This window comes from Pieris napi, chromosome 13, assembly GCF_905475465.1.
Source record: "Pieris napi chromosome 13, ilPieNapi1.2, whole genome shotgun sequence".
NCBI lineage: Eukaryota > Metazoa > Arthropoda > Insecta > Lepidoptera > Pieridae > Pieris > Pieris napi.
This window is the reverse complement of record NC_062246.1, coordinates 3,654,737-3,672,334: the sequence shown is the minus strand read 5'-3', so window position 1 is coordinate 3,672,334 and position 17,598 is coordinate 3,654,737. Positions and strand designations below refer to the sequence as shown.

Here is a 17,598-nt window from a genome sequence, read left to right as displayed (position 1 = left end):
TGTTTTGAAGAGGCACTCCGTGAACATAGCGCCGGAGAGCGCCGCAGAGAACTGCGCGCGGCTGCGACGTCGATACGCGCACTGACGTGACGTCGCCGCGGATGTCCCGCAGGCGCACTGCACCCGTCTCCCTTGTCCTCCACCGCGGACGGCTGGGACGCACGTCACCTCGTCCTCTCGCTGTGTATCGAGGCCCATTACGCGATACTATATTTCATACGATGCGATTCCGTTTCTACATATAATAAGTGGATTCTAACTCGACTTAATTACTTTGTGTTTATCGTTGTAAATATTAGTTTTTGGTGAAAACAAACATCGCAAAGTGAAATTAGCGCAGGCGCGAAGACATGAATAAAGCGGCCATCTTGCTCGAGGACGCACTTTCGCCTCGCCCTAGAAGATTTTAAACAGCCAAAACATAACAGCGAAGGGATGGCATGCGGCCCAGAGTGGAGAATGTGGACCCTCTGAGAGCGCAGCGCGTCGCGCTATCGATCGGACGGAGCGCGATGGCGCTCGCGAAGTGAATGCGGATTTCGGGATCGCGTTCATCTCGCGTAGGAACAGAGTATCGGTCTCGTGAGAGTGTCCAAGAGTGCGGGCGGTATGTGAGGCGGCCCGGGGCGATAGGGCGGCGGGCCCGGGCGGCCGCGCGCCATGGGCGACGAGTACGCGCGTTCCCCGTGCGAACGGTTCCCGGCGGGCGGCGCGTTCAGCGTGGCTCCACCGGAGAGGCTCAGCCCGCCGCCGCCCGCGCCGTTGCCGGACCGGTTTTCGGCGTCGCCGCGGCGGGTGCGCCGGAGTGCGGAAGCGGAGCGGGCACGGAGGCCCCGGTATGTGCCTCCGGCGGCCCACGTGCCCGTCGAGCGCTACGTGCCCCGGCCGCCAGCCCCAGTGCGGGCACCGCCGCCGGTGTATTGTGGGTTAGCGTGTCGGGCACCGCCGCCTGCCAGCCGCAAGTGCTGTGGGCCGGCGTGTCGCGAAGATTTGGGAAACTCGCCGCCGCCGCGATATGTGGAGTACGTAGGAGCAGCGGCGGCGCGGCGGTTGGCCTGTACGCCGCCGCCGCCACCACCGCCCGCGCTACAGCTCTGTGATACACAGGAGCCTCCTTGTTGTGCACAAGCGAGGAGAAGAAATCAAGCACACGACTGGTGAGTAGTCTATTTACCATTGGATAAAATATTATACCAAAACAGGGTAAAATCGAGCATATAAAAGAATACCCCTTCGTAGAGATCGAGTGTATTACCTATTGCCTGTCTATTATTTTAAACCAAGAAATCTAAAAAAAACAAAAGAAGAATGACTGTAAACAATTAATCGAACCTTGTTACTTAAATTATTCCGAAACAAATATTGTATGACAAAACCCAATCACAGTGAACATGATTTCGATTTTTGCAAGCCCCGATCGCTATAAAACAAATTAAACGTAGAGATGAAAGGGTCATAACGACACATGCCGACGGCGAATTGTTCTAATTGGCCAATATTTTATGGTTGGAAATGATAACGTATGATTGATGAGTTGGCTTTTCCTAACGAGCTCCGGAATTTGGTTAATTCATTCGATGATGCTTGCAAATATGATATTGTTACATATTTTTATATTGCATGTAGAACTTGTACAGGTTTACAGTTAACTGTAAAGAACACAAAACAAACGAATGTCAACAACATAAATTTAGAATCTATTGACAATTGTCAACTTTCGAATGTTGTCGATTCTCAGTGATCGCTTGTAGAAGTATTATTTTGACGATGTTTTTAATAACCATGTTTTCGTGTACGTAATAACTTCTTTAAAAAATTCAATCGTTGCGTATTCTATTTCGTATTTTAGTTTCAAAGCTTCTGTATTTTGAAAGAAAAAAGTAAAGAAAGGCTTACTGGATTGGAGACTTATGCTTTAGTCTTTAAAAGTTGGATGTTTACCAAATCGCTGAAAACCATCAATATAATAACAATAGATTTCTTTTCCAGTAACGTAAAACTTAAAGAACGAATATGTATAGTTTTAGTAAGATTTGCGTGATTGTATGTTTGTGATGAGTAAACTCAAAAACTACTGAACCAATTACAAAAATTCTACTACCATTATAATGCTACATTAACCCATTATGGTATACCTATATTAAAATAAATGATATTCAAAGTATTTTAAAATAAATCTACATGTGAGGCAGTTAATAAACAACATATTGATTCGTAAGTTTTTTTACCGACTTCAAATGAAAGAAATATCTGTTTACTGTATCTATGTAATATTCTTTGAATTTGCTAATATTTGCGTAGGATAAGCTATTTCGGCTAAAATTCCTTTTTGTCAATAAATTTCTCCGATCCTAAAACTCTATATAAAGACAAAGAGATGTTCTTGTTTGACTAAAATCAGGTCAAATTTAAGAAACAGTTTATAAAAATCGGATAGCTTTCAAGACGAAAATACATTTTTAGAAATATATAATAAAATACCTTTAATAATGTTTATAGGTATTTGAACTACTTTTATTTTTCTATATTACTTCTATGAACTAAACTTTCTGTTTTAAGAACTTTTGCTTTTAAATCTCTTTTATAAACCATTCGATACAAAAGTTGTTTTTCCATTTAAAATTATTTCAGAACTAATACCGCTTTTTAAAATGGCGATTGGTGGTTGAAGAGGGAAAGCTAAGGTTTCTATAGTTTAAAACCAAATTATAAAAAATTATATAAAAAAATTGCCCAAAAACTACCTCCTTGGGGTGGACCACTCCTATCCCTTAGGGCTTAGGGGTACTTACATACGCAAGAACTCATCAGTACCAATCTAGTGGATATTATGAAAAAGATACAGGATGTACATTTTTCGAATTTTAATAAGAATTAGTAAAAAAAGTCAAATTTCTTATAAAACGCAAAATATAAATATAGTATAATAAAAAAACTCTTCAGGGGTTGAGCTTAGAGACCTCCCGTAGAACAATTTTTTGCAGCTGATGACCTCACCTATTCCCTATTTGCGTTTGATCCACGACTTTTTGACCTCCCTGTATATAAGATTTGTAGCAATTGCAAATGATACTTTGAAAACCCATACGTAAATCTCCTGAATTAATTTTACAAATGTATTAAACATACGTCTGTATTCCAAAGGGCTTACCCAAATACAACAGACCCTTTGCTTTCACCCTGTCATACCTAGACCTTACGTTGTTAAATCCCATATAATTTATCAAACACGCTATTAAATTCAACACTTTTGGTCGAATTATAAGTAGGAATGTATATTCAAATTCGTATCTTTCTATGGTTTTTTTTGGACTACAAAATTAGGATAACCTCATGATAGAAATAGATGTACATAATATAATAATAAAAAAGCGGTGCCGTCCCTATACGAGCAATTAAGTAATAGTATAAAATAAGGTTTAACAACAAAAATGAAGAAATTGAAACCTACTTTGAAAAACAAATTATAAAATAATTGTATTATTTGAATTAAGAATGAAATTTGTCAGTACAGTTTTTTGCCTAAATAATTGTAGCAGAGATACTTCTATATATCCTAACTCCCTCTCTCTCTCTCTCCCCTTTTAATCTCGTCTTAAGATATGAAAAAGCCTGTAAAATGTTCTACTGTACGCGTATAGACTTTTTACAAGAACTTGACGCTTTTGGGTTTCGTTAGCTGAGTAAAATTATCAAACAGTTCAGTAAATGTTAATCTACTATCCTTATCTGATATGTCATAGTGATAAGGCTACATTGCAACTAAATTTCAGTTTATTTCTTAAAGAACGATATTCAGCTTGTGTAATTTGTTAGTGTTGTGAATTAAGTTTATTATGGATACGAACAAATCAAGGTAAGCAATTTAAATAAACTTAGAACAAACACCTGTTTGAAAAGGAAATTTATCTTCATGTCCAAACATGCGTGGGATTTCCCAACTGACAAATACTAAAACGATTTTGAAACCTGATATATATCTGGTTTATATAAAGAGATCATTGCGATACGACTTTTAGTTTTCGAGAAATTTGCGTACAAACATACACGCTAAATAGATTATCACCTCCTTTTTTAGTGTCAGATTAAAAGGAGTGTCTCTTCCTTAAAGTCTATATTCAGACAAATATTATTTTATGTAGTTTTTACATTGAAATTAATGTCTCAAACAGATCAATCTTTTTCCGAAAAACCCCAGCGTTTTTGTTATGTTTCCGTGTATTTTGACTTAACTTGCTCCCGGCTGCTTCCTTGATAATTAAATCTTTTGTATATCACATTCTTTTTATCCATGTGAGATAGCCCATAACATTTTTACAATACTTTTAAAAATCGTGTGAACTATTCGTTTTGCGTTGCGATATCGTAATAATTCCTTCTATCATCGGATAAGATGCATTCAATCTCCTTTGAGATAGGACTCAGTGGATTTTTATGTTTTAGAACTGGAAATGCGGTTTTACAGCTATTTCCGGTTTAATACCATTTGGATATTAAGAATAGTAGTTGATAATAATAATTGGCTAATTATAATAAATATGATATTGAAATTGAATAACTTGATATTTTAATAAATATTCAAATAATTGGGAATTTTTGAGAGAACCAAAAATGTTTTTTAACTATATACAATATACATGTTTTAATACTTTTTTGTCTTGTTACCAAAATCATAATATAAAACATTGTATCGCAGAGAGGTAACATATTCTTCTTACTGAACTCTATAAAGAAGGTTGTTACTTTGGAGTAGGTATTCAACCTGATAATTATCATAACAACTCATAAATATTTTTTTTTTAATAAAATACATACAGTCTGTAGTCTATTGACCCCGCTTAAGCATTACCTGTGCCAGGACATTCCACTATATCAAAACGAGTAATTTATACTTGTTCCCTAAAAATGGTTCAAGTTTAGACATAAGGTTTCAAGAATATCTCTCACGTTCGTATGTCTTTCAGTATCTCGGTCATTCTGGGCCTCAGTAATATATACTTATAATATATACATTTTTGAATTATGAACTAGCTCCGAGTAGTCACAGAATATAAATTATTATTATGTCACGTAAACAAAGCGAAACCGTAATTAAAATCTAACATTTATTCGTAGGATTATGTGAATCGATCATTGTTCGGATCATTAATCATGGATGTTTGTGTTCAAACCAAAACAAAATAAGTTATAGGCCTGTATTTTATAAATATTTGAACCGCGAGAATGTTGATTAATTATAAAATTGGTTATTCGAAATAAAACGAATTGTTTTATAAATAGTAGCGAGTTATTTTTACAACTATTACAATAAAAATAGCTACTGTATAATGCAATTTTTGTTTAATAAAGTCACAAGTTAAAATCATTTAATCATATAGGTACAATCAATGTACACTTATGAACGTCAAAAAAAAGAAATGTACATGAAATGCTTCTAACTTTACATTTAGTGCCAGTTCTCAAATCAAGAGTGTAGAACGGAAGAGAAGAACTGGCAATAAACTCTCCGCCACTCTTTTTTAATCGCCATGTTTTTTTTACACTACGTTTGTATGGAGCTGCAACTATTACACGTTGTTCCATATGACATCTTAAGTAAAATTAAAAAATAATTATATTTCTTAGATTACATACTTTAGATTGTTAATTATATATTATGTGTTACCTGGAGTTTTATTAAAATTTTTGTTAGTTTGTGGAAAAGACATTAGTTTTGGTTTGACATCTAAATTTTATTAGAAGATTTTTTTTGTTGGAACATTTTGATCTTAAATGAATTAGAGTAAAGTAATTGTTGTCAAGTAAAATAACAAACTCTAAATCTTTAATTAATTCAGCAACACAGTTGAGTTTAATTCATCATATAGATTTATGTATAATACCTGTCAAGTCATATAGAAGGTATTTATAAGTAGCCTTTCTGTGATTTTTTTTGTATCACTGAAGATGGTTTTCTTATATTTATATACATTACGATTTACGGTAGAAAATTAAATTACTTAAAGTATATACACGTTATTAAACTTACTTGATCTCTATGTTATATATTTTGATATAGTTAAACAAGAATTACAGCGCACGTAAATTATATACTATTCTTAAATTCAGAGACTAATTATTATTTATACTATAAATACTTAATACCATATAAACAATTTATTAACCGTAGTAATATATACCAATAGACAAATAACACTAATGATGAAAAACGTATATTTTACATACATTTTTACTTAATTTAGATAAGCAAGATGTAATGGCTCTAAGCACAAGGAAGCTTGGTGGGTGATTTATTGATGGTGTTAGTGAAAACGTAATGTGAACCAAAACAAGCGAATAAAGAAGATAAATGAATTACATTCAGAACGCCGCCATTTGTAGCAAACTCTCTTAAGTACCTGAAGCGCCTTTTAGTCTCGGTCAATAAAATTAGGCTTTTACTGTACAGAAGGTGACTTTTATGTGGGATCAACGTCCAGAGTTACTTATAGGTCAAAAGGTCAATGCACAATATATGAAAAAAGTGTTGGTTAAAAAAACATTTGCGTAATGTAAAATTCAAGATTTGTTTGAATTATTTAATAAGCGTTCCCCACTGTTAATATTTTTATGGTAATGTAAGGGTTGCTGACCTATTTTACCTCAATGAAATGAAAATAAAACGAGAATAAAAACTAAAGCATATTAAATGTATATAAATCAGAAGTAGATAGTAGTTTTTTTTATATAATAGTGGGGCAAACGATCCTACGGCACACTCAAAAAGGGCAGTCATCGCAGCCCATGGACATCTATTTTTAGTGGGCCCGTTGCCGGCCTTTTAGAGAGGAGTACACTCTTACTTTGAATAGTTAGAGGTCGTATCTCTCAGGGAAGAACCCCACCGGGAGTCGATTCCACAGCTCGGTAGTTCGCAAAAATGCCTTGTAAAACGGACTGTGCAAGACTTGACCAGACCAGCCATCAAGTTTGAGTTAAAAGGGCTTAAGTTAGGCGTTAAGGTAGCCTATAAGGTTTTTAATGCCAGAGGATGTGCGTAAATAAAAACAACCGACAACGAAATTTAAAGTCATATCAATCACAGTATGACCGAATAGACAACACAACAAGACAAGACAATTAATTATGATCCACACGATTTCGCAGATATATTGTTATTTTAATTAATTTATAATCCAATACTAATTATTTTAAAGTTTCAGAAAATATTGTTCAGTAACACTATAAATTTAATACTTGCAAAATTACTTATAGTAACTTGATTTTTATATAGATGCCGAACGAAGTATTTTGTTGAGAACTTTTGGTTTTATAGAGACGAATTTCTTTTTTTACGATGTCCATTGAACAGTAATACATTATAATATTTATATAATTCGTAGTAATTGAAAGTTGAGACAAGATAACATGACTTGAATGATGTCTACGAAATGTGATTGAAATGAATAAATTTTATTAGAAATATCATATTCACGATATATGAAAATGTTTTCTATCAATAATCAATTTGGCGCAGGATTTATATTAATGGTTCTTGCTTTATTATTAAAATATTAACTTATAATGAAAAAAAACGTAGTTAAAATTTAATAAATATCGTTTTCGTGGAATGCCCTGTTTATAATCTGTGCTTAAGTCCGTTTTAATTCGAAAAGGGCATTCCCCTCTACAGAGATATTTATTTTTTACTTTTAGAGTGAAAACAAGAATCTCATTAATTCTAAACTTTTTATAAGCTCGGATTAAAAAGGTATTCGTTCGTAGAAGCTTTGAAACTGTTTAAAATGAAGCATTTGTTGTTGGTTAATAATTATGCATAAACAGCTAAACTTTATTTGGAGTTTTTGTTTGTGAAGTTTGGATAAATATAATTTAAATGAAATGTGCATTAGTTTAAAACAAAATTAGTTAATGGTATATTTGCTAATTAGAATATTAATGTTATGATAAAGCCTTATATGTGGCACAATAATCTAAATCTGTGCCATAGATTTTTATTAGCTTTAGGTGTCTGACAAGTAAGAAGTATGATCCCTCCATTTAGCTGGAGTTGTTAAGGGTAACACTGTTGTTTGACGGAAGAATGGACAACCTAGATTTAATAACTATACGATAACCTACTCTGTGTTTTTTTATATAAGGCAATTCAATTAGAGAAATTGAAAACTGTTTAATAGAAAATTCCAATTAATTAAACGCCATCGTCAGACGTCTTGTCACGTGTCAACTTTTAACATACAGACAATAAGAAATACAATTACTTTGAATTTTAATCGTTTCGTTAATCTATGAATAGCTAATGATTAATTTTATTTATCAAACCCATTAATCATTTTGATATTTACTGTGTTTGATAGGCTTTACAAGATTTTTCGTGATGAGAAAAGTACGCTGCGCGCGTTGGAAAAAGCATAAAATGACTTCTGTGCATGAAACGACTTTTATTTATTTGTCTGGCTTTCATGATTTATATTTAGATGATTAAAGTGAAATGTTTTTACGAAAGACATAAATTAACTTAATACATAATTAGAGAAAAACATCTACGAAAGACTAGGCGGTATGGTCGAAAGACTGTCTGCGCCTGCGATATGGGTGACTAGAAAAACAATGAAATGCATTTTAAAGATGGATCATATAAATGCAATGAAATATCTTTATCGAATAATGGCACAATTCTAAAACTACTCGTAAGTCACGTTGTCAATTAAACTTGAACATCACTTAAATCGTCAGGTCATACCTATTCTCAATTAGTATGACCTAATATGATATGTCGTTTACTAGATTTTAATCTGCATTATGAACTGTTCCAACACAGTTTATTTAACGCATTTAATCAATTTATTCTTGATTCATAGAGATATACACTCGTTTGTGTGTTTATATAATATATATAGTGGTTGCGCCGGATTCTTATTTTATAATAATTTTTGTTTTTTAAATAATGGTTGCTCAATATACCCATCCTAATAGTTCTTAGACGCATATCTCATCACAGGTACTATAGTGAAGTGGATGAATTTGGATTATTTTTATACATGATCAGCAAATATCTTCTAATAAAATACGAATTAATATTTGTAATAAAGCCAGACTTGGTCCAGGCCCGAAATAGATAACCTCCTTGCTACGTTCGTTATCTTTCAAAGGTGCTGCTGAGATGACACAAAATTGTTATACTTAAGAAATTTAACGCTAAGCGAACAAATATACATTATCACTGTATTATATTTGAATAAGGCAGTTAATATATTAACAAATCCTAATTTTTATTTCAACATAACGTTTATGTAACTGTTCGCAAACCAACAGAGCATGGACAGTTCATTTTTGTTGTATTTTTTCTTATGTATTCACGCCTATAAACCAAAAGTATCGACGCATTGAACCCAGAGATCCAATCTTAAATGGAACGATAACCAATTGAACTATGTATGCGGTAAATAACAGTAAATCCCGAATAGTTCCAGCATACGTAACAGTGACTGTACAACGGAGAAACACAAAGAAAAAGTAGGTTAAGCATTGCCTCCTACAGTGGGTCTGAAGGCTTTGGCTTGAGCAATGCTCTTCCGTTGGTTTCAACACTGAAGCACTAGATAACAATAAAACTAAAGATCTATTCAACGTGTATAATTGTAGACTATACACTTTTATTGTGTCCTGATTATACATTAATAATGTGTGTAAAACCGATTTTTTTTTCTTAGTTAAACCGATTAGTTTACTCTCTTTTACACTAGTATTCTCCATATCCTTCCATTCAAACATTATCATAGTGATTCACTTCTGGTGTATACAAACGTTTCAACCTTGTAAACCTGTATCTTTATTTTATTATACGTCTCAGTTGTGTATTATTATTTATAGAATGTTTTAGTAACGTTTGTAAAGTTACAATTTCATTCAACCGTTGGATGAGCAGAGTACCCTGACGTACAGGTCCCCCTAGACTTAGTTCAGGGGCTCCAATACCTAATAAATGTAACTTGTTATTGAATAAACAGCAGTGTTGGCCTAGTGGCTTCAGCGTGCGACTCTCACACCTGAGGTCGTAGGTTCGATCCCCGGCTGTGCACCAATGGACTTTATTTCTATGCGCGCATTTAACTCTTTCAAAAATTTACTCGAACGGTAAAGGAAAACATCGTAAGGAAACCGACATGTCTTAGACCCAAAAAGTCGACGGCGTGTGTCAGGCTCTGGAGGCTGATCACCTACTTGCCTATTAGATTTAAAAATGATTATGAAACAGATTCAGAAATCTGAGGGTTAAGGTTGTAGCGCCACTGATTTATTTATTTGTTTTTGAATAAATAAATTTAATGAAACACTTAAACAGCGGAACTAAATCGCGAACATTGTATGAATTCGTGAATATATATAGTTCAAATACAAATTGTATAGTAAATGCGTTAAAAAATTAAAATCAGTATCGTATTGATTGAAATATTTGTCACAAGTGGTCCATAGTAGTAGTCCATAATATAGTGGTGAATACTTGACGAAACTATCGTTTATTCATAAAAGAAATAGCTTTTCCTTTAACCCGCGAAACAAGTGTAGAAACATCTCCCCTATACTCGTATACTGGGCTATGAGCCCCACTAACAAAATAATCGGTACTATGCACAACACGCCGTGCAGGTTTTCAGTAGATTGCTAAATGCATTTTTCACGATTCATTCGGGCAGTTGTCGCGAGAATATAAATCAAACTCGCAATATTTTTTGATACGATATCAATCTTTGAACAGATGTATATGAATTTTATGTTTTTCATACCTCATTTCGTTATGTAAATATTATGCATTTGATCCACGCTTTTATTACGCTTCAAAAGAATAAATCAACATTATTTCTATTTGAAGATAGAAACAGTTCTATATAATACATAGAGGTTATATTGCTACGATACAAGCTATTGAATATTTACGGCTCGCGGGCAGAACAATTAGGGTAATTAGTAATTGTTATAGTTAAAAAAGTCGACTAAAACGAAATTTTGCTTGAACCAATTTTCAATTCAATTTTCCTTCATTGTCAGTACCCGCTGAAGCGTTTACAATTATGTTAGAACATTGAAATATTTTTCTTTTTTCTTGAATGACATAAGCCAACGATAAACATAGACCACAGATGTACCTACAGAATAATAATCTGTAAATGGACTTTACTCTCGTGGAACAGTTAAATTCATGCAAGCACTGTACTTATGTTTTGTACTCTCCTACAATCGAGTTGAGGCTCTACGATATTATTCAAATGACTCTGTGTATATTGTTCTACAAATGCTAAAGGTGCGTGGTGATATAAATTTATAGCAATGCCCAGCTAACACTGTTTTTGCTTTTATTGCATCACAACGAAGAATTTGTGCCGACCCTATCAACGACAAGCGAACAAATGAAAGCTGAATTTGTTCTAGAAATAAAATAACGAAAAAAGAATTAATATAAAACAATTACATTCAAAGGGAACACATCTTAACTAAATTGCTATATGGTGTGGTGTACATGTACATAGATTTTTTATTTGTGTGTTAATTAAGGAATAGTCTTAATTAAACCACATTTTAATGTTCGCCGTTTACAATGTAATACAATTATTTTCTTTTCGTGAGGTTAAAAAGTAAAGTTGTTCCTAGCAAATTCTTAAACATCCTTAAGCGGCGTGAAAAATACCTCGCTGTCGGGAAGTTTGTGCATAATTTTCCGCCGTTGTAGTGTTGAATATTGAAATGAATTGCGGAACTTTGAAACGTGTATTGTAAGAATCTCCAGTTGGGAAACTAGAGTCATTGTATGAAGCAAATACCACGAAATATTCGAACATGGGATGCCCTCAGCTTAATTTTATTGTTAAACTTCTTTATTACTGTTCTTGCTTTTGATGGTTATGTACTGTATTGTAATGTGGCTGTTACGTGGTGGTATACGTATTATATTTTTTAAGTTAATTAATTTCTGAGCTAAAATATCAATAATATGAATTTTAAGACAATGTGATAATAAATTGTTTATCGAGAAATAATATTGGTCTCTGTTATAATGAAACTTCTGACGCATTACCACGCACATTCTAAATTCAATTAAATTTAAAAAAAAACACTTTATATTCGGTTTACTTTTACTGACAATGATTTTTGAAGTTATACTTCTTGAGGCGCGTTATGAAAAATTTATGAGAGTGAAATTTTACGATGCGCGCGCACCGTGACACAAAATTATCAGAATGAAGTTGCCCACGGAAGATGCTACGGCATTGGACATAATTTAAAAACAACATTCGAATAATAATATAATTTATGTTACACTTAATGTAAGAGAATAATAATAAATATTTATTTATTTAATTTTTCAAATGTAAACTGAACTTTATTGACTATAATGACTCCTTTTCCAGTCTTTGATTATTTAATTGTAATTAATTATTTGCATGCAATCAAAAACTATTCTTAATAATGCCAAAGAAGTATAACTTCTTACGCGCGTACATAAGTACACGCACCTTTTTTTTAAATATGTGTTTACCTCTGTTGGAACTGATAGTTTATTGATTTTTAACAATATACTATAGACGTCAAAGACGTTCATTTACATAATTCGTATGGAAATTATAGGTTAAAGAAAAAGTAAATTGTTAGATAAAATATATATTAGAACTACAAAATTATTAATATAGTAAAATCTAAGTACAGGCAAGTGACATATTTGCATTTATGGTGTTAAAACTGGAGGATGTATTGAAAACAGTGAAATTCCTTTGACACTCTTCGTCTTTTCGCCAAGAACCTTTGCTTCGAACGATGTCGGGGGCAGGTCGAGTGCGAGTGACCTAAATGTTGTGTTAGACCAATTTCCTGGAATGGAATTTTTACGACATTTGGTGTTCATTATTACACGTTTGTTGTACAGTTAATAGTCAATTATTTATACAATTATGGGCAGTGTTTGCTTAGCGGTTAGGCGTGACTGTCGACTCTAAGGTCCGTTTGAGGATATAGATCACATACTTGTCTATGAAGGAAAAATTATCAAATAAACCATATCATCAAAAAAAATAAGCGGTTTCGATTGCGGTGGGGTACGTATGTGGTGTTAGGCTGAATTTAGTCTCACGCTCACCGTCAGCGCTCATAGATCAGCGCGTAGTTCGTCAGCGCTGACGCTCAGCGTGGTTCGTTTTAGTATCGTACTGACCGCCTTACTCGACCTGTATCCACTTCGCGATTTGCCATGACTGTACACGCTGACGTCCGTTCGACACTACAACGCTCACTGAAAGCAGAGGCGCTCTAGCGATCGTCAGCGCTGACAGCTACGCGGCGCCGATGCGCGACGCGTACGGCCGCGCAGCCATCGGCGCTGACCACCGTGCGCGCTGATAGCTACGCGTCATTCAAAAACGCTTCCTAGAAGTTCATATATCTCGACCATCAGCGCCGACGGTGCGCGTGCGGTCGGCGTGACACTAAATTCAGCCTTACATTTTAAATAGTATAAATAATATTTACCGAAGATATTTATCTTAAAACTATTTATAATAATACTAATAAATAAACTTCGCACAAAGTCCATAATAATAGATAGATTATATTTCTTATTTAAAATTAGTTTTTTACCGTTATTTACTTTTAACAACCTTTTGGAAGTTTTTTTTAAATTTAACTAGTAAATTTGACTTTCAAAAGTGCCCTTTTAATAGGGCTAATTGAAATAAATGATTTGACTTTTTGGCTTTTTTAACTTAATATTTTGTTTTCTTATGTAAGTGACATGTGTGTTTTTAATAAGAATTAACTACTTTAAACCTAATTAAGCCTTATACAGTGCTGAAAAAGCTGAGAATTTGGTCTACCAACAATTCCCTTTACAATGCTGCTGTCGCTATTTAATTTTCGTTTAGTAGTACGGACACAGCCTGTTCGTGTCTAAATTATGCCTTACCGCATGAACAAATATTCCTGCTGCTGCTGGGACTCGCATGGTTCTGTCAGCATTGTTATACGTGATAAAAACGAGAGGAAAGACGATATAAAACAGAAAAAGAAATATCTTATAATTATTTTGTGTACAAGGATATTAAAATAGTATCCATTGTTATTGCTTATTGCTAAACTGACGTTATTGCTAGCGACATCTGTTGCCTCGAAATTATATTCACTGTTCTTGATGAACGCAAGGAACGGCCGCCGTTTCCTACTTAAGCAATAAGCACATTTATGCACCGCGTAACCAAATTTATTATAGGTTTCTAGTTGTGGTTAGCAAACGACTGCTTCGAAACGTTGATAGACAATTTGTAATTATGCTTTTATGCCCATTTATTTTAGTAAACCTATCGCTATACTATTGTTGCAAAGTTATGGCGGAATATTGCAAATACTAGAGTTAGTTTGAAGTGGGAGAAATCTGTAAATGGTTTGAACTGAAATAAAAATGATTATACAGAAATATTTATTATTATTTTACTTTTTTTTTATTAAACTATTTTAATAGTTACCTAATCCGCTCACAGATTGGTAAACGCATATTCAAGTAATACAACCTTTCAAAAACATATATACTTTAAACGATAATAATGCTTGTTTTATGTATTGTTTAGTCTATAAATAAAACAGCAAATAAAATCAATAAAAATAATAAACGCGAATTATTATTTAGTATAACTCGCAAAAGGAGCAGTGTTGGCCTAGTGGTTTCGTACCCGGCTGTGCACCAATGTTTGACCTTTCTGTCTATGTGGGTATTTTAACACTAGCGTGTACGGTAAAGGAAAACATCGTTAGGAAACTGTCTTAGACCGGAAAAGTCGACGGCGTATGTCAGGTCATCATCATCCGGTGATCATCTACTTGCATATTAATAAAAATCAAATACTCACGAAACGGATACAGAAATCTGAGGCTCATCTAAAAGGTTGTGATGCCAGTTTATTTTACTTGCGTAAATCATCATATGTTTTGCGTAGAAAATTTAATTATTAGCACCATTGTTTGTTTTATTAATACCGCTTGGCATTTAAAGGTCTCTATAACAAAGAAACATGTCAATTGTTGCCGTTAACTGTTTACAGGTCGCTTGTTTTCCGATCTAAATAACAAGTCGGTCGATAAAATATTTGCTCTATAAAAGATAATTCCAAAGTTTTTTATTAGTTATATGTCGATACTAAGATTTACAGTCTAGTTAGTTTTTCATTTAAGTTGAAATCTTAAATGACGAATATTAGATAGAAATATTTCATATTTTCTCATTACGAAATTTTAATTTTAAAAATAGAATTTCGTATATTGCTACGTTCGCCCTTTCTCACTCTCTCAATCGGTCTCAATCGCTCTCTCCCTTTTCGACAAAAACGCTGCACATCTTCGTGATGCTAATATTATTATTATTGCGTTTCATCCGTAAAAAAATTACCCTCATGCGCTTAAAGAAGTTTCACTTCATAATAAATAGATTATAACTAGTTTTTATGTCTACACTACGAATAATTGTCAAGATTGGTTGTCTCTTCTCCTGAAAAAAATGATTTTTCTTTCTTTTAAATACGAAAACTGAGTATTAAATACTCATTCCAGGCATATTTTATTGTTTTACTTTTCAGAAGGCGAAGCCAGGTAAATATACTAGCAAAAGTTATAAAACCTCAAAAGTTTAATAGCAAAAAGTTTGAAGCTCAAAAAGTATTAAAGGCAGACTAATTTAAAATCACTCAAGAGTGTCTAAAGGTTATCTGTTTGAGATCGCGATAGGACGCGTTTAGCTTGGGCGGGCGGCGCCCAGCCAGTTGGCAGCGAAATGTGCCGCGCCCAAAGATACCGTATCCGATTGGCCAAATTTTATCAGATAAGAAGTAAGAGAATTGAAATGTCCGCTGGCGATTTAAGATTTTTATAAACTACGAATTGTTTCTTTATATTTTTTTGCTATACAATGTTCTATCATATTCTTAACATTTATATTTTATTAAATCTGTTTTTATTAATGTATAAAAAGGACGAATTTTTATTTTATGATACTTATATTGAAAAGTTAAGCCGATAGTACGATCCTTACTGCGTTTCGTATACTAAAAAGTAAAACTAAATTCATGTGAGATTATTACAATAACCCTTACTAATAAATGTCCGTTATATTGCTGTTTTAAGTAAGGTATTTTGTTAAATTATTCAAGCTGAGATGACAAAATATCAACGCTTTAAGCTAAAACAGTGTGTAAGAATGTTTTCTCGTATAATTAAAATGTAATAAACGTATCAAGGAATTCCGCGAGTCACATTTTTTCCGCTTGTATTTTTTTTTAGAGCAGTGGTGTGTTCTATGTGCGCATTTAACATTCGCTGGAACGGTGAAGGAAAACATCGTGTGGAAACGGAATGTCTTAGACCCAAAAAGTCAACGTGTGTCAGGCACTGGAGGCTGATGACCTACTTGCCTATAAGATTGAAAAATGATCATGAAACAGATTCAGACATCTGAGGCCCAGACTTAAAGAGGTTGTAGCACCACTGATTTTTTATTTTTACTATTGTGTTGTACTGTAATTGAGATTACTATACGATACATCATTTACGTTTTATTCTCCTAAGTATAAATCCATTATCATATATCATTTAATTCCACTGTCTTTTTGTAGAAGTTTATAAAGAGCGAAAGATTGTGAACGAGTTCGTTGTAACTTGAGAGTTTAATAGTGTTGTTTGTCTCGTAAATTTTCGTATAATAATATTAATCTCTTTAGCTTCAGTACTTTTATACTAAGCGCTTTATATTGCAATTGTTTTAGAGAACATATTTTGTGACGTCACAAGTAGTTCGTTAATTCTATATTTTTTAATTTTCATTTAATTCTAGGTTTAGTTATACCATTATTGTAAAAAATATTTGTTAAAATCATAATACGGGTTTAAATGCATAAATGTGTTAAACAAGTTTATTTTTTAAATATATATTTTGAAAGTACTGATACGCTTATTTAGCTGTAACATTTACACGTACATTTTAATAATATTATCCTTATATTTGTAACATCTCATTCTTTTTAGATATATGTGACCTTTTTTGACAAAGGCCCACTCCAAACTAATAACATAACATGTTTCCTTAACCTTCTCAATTGTCTTCCTCTTTTATGATAGACAAGACTTTGTCTTTAATTTATTTTATTATTATTACTTACTTAAGATGTGATGTGGGACATGGTCTAATGGTTGCAGCTCCTTACAAACCTTGTGTAATAAAACATGGCGGTAAAAAGAGTGGCGGAGAGTTTATTGCCAGTTCTTCTCTTCCGTTCTACGCCCTCCCTAGATTTGAGAACTGGCACTAAATGTAAATCTAGTAAATTTCTTATTTGACGTTCATAAGTGTACATTGTGTTACCTATATGATTAAATGATTGATTTTTGCGTTTATTGTAGCCCTAGTAGGGCCCTAGTCTAGTACTTTCTTGTTCCACTTTTCTGTTGCCATGTGATCCGCCTATTTCCACTTAGATTTTTATTACACGTACATTAATCATGATTAAAAAACTGTAAGTAAGCAATGATATATTTCACGAGTTTCATTGACTTGCCCACGTATAGGACTTT

General features: G+C 33.5%; 1 protein-coding gene across 1 annotated transcript in view; it reads left to right on the top strand.

The window, feature by feature from the left end:
* The first annotated feature begins 117 nt into the window (after positions 1 to 117).
* The window catches only part of LOC125055030 (inactive rhomboid protein 2), a 104,880-nt gene continuing 87,399 nt past the window's right edge, over positions 118 to 17,598 (top strand). Inside the window, exon 1 of the mRNA XM_047657230.1 lies at positions 118 to 1,157. Coding sequence (XP_047513186.1) covers positions 661 to 1,157 — 497 coding nt within the window. The 5' untranslated portion in view covers positions 118 to 660. The remainder of the gene's footprint in view (positions 1,158 to 17,598) is intronic.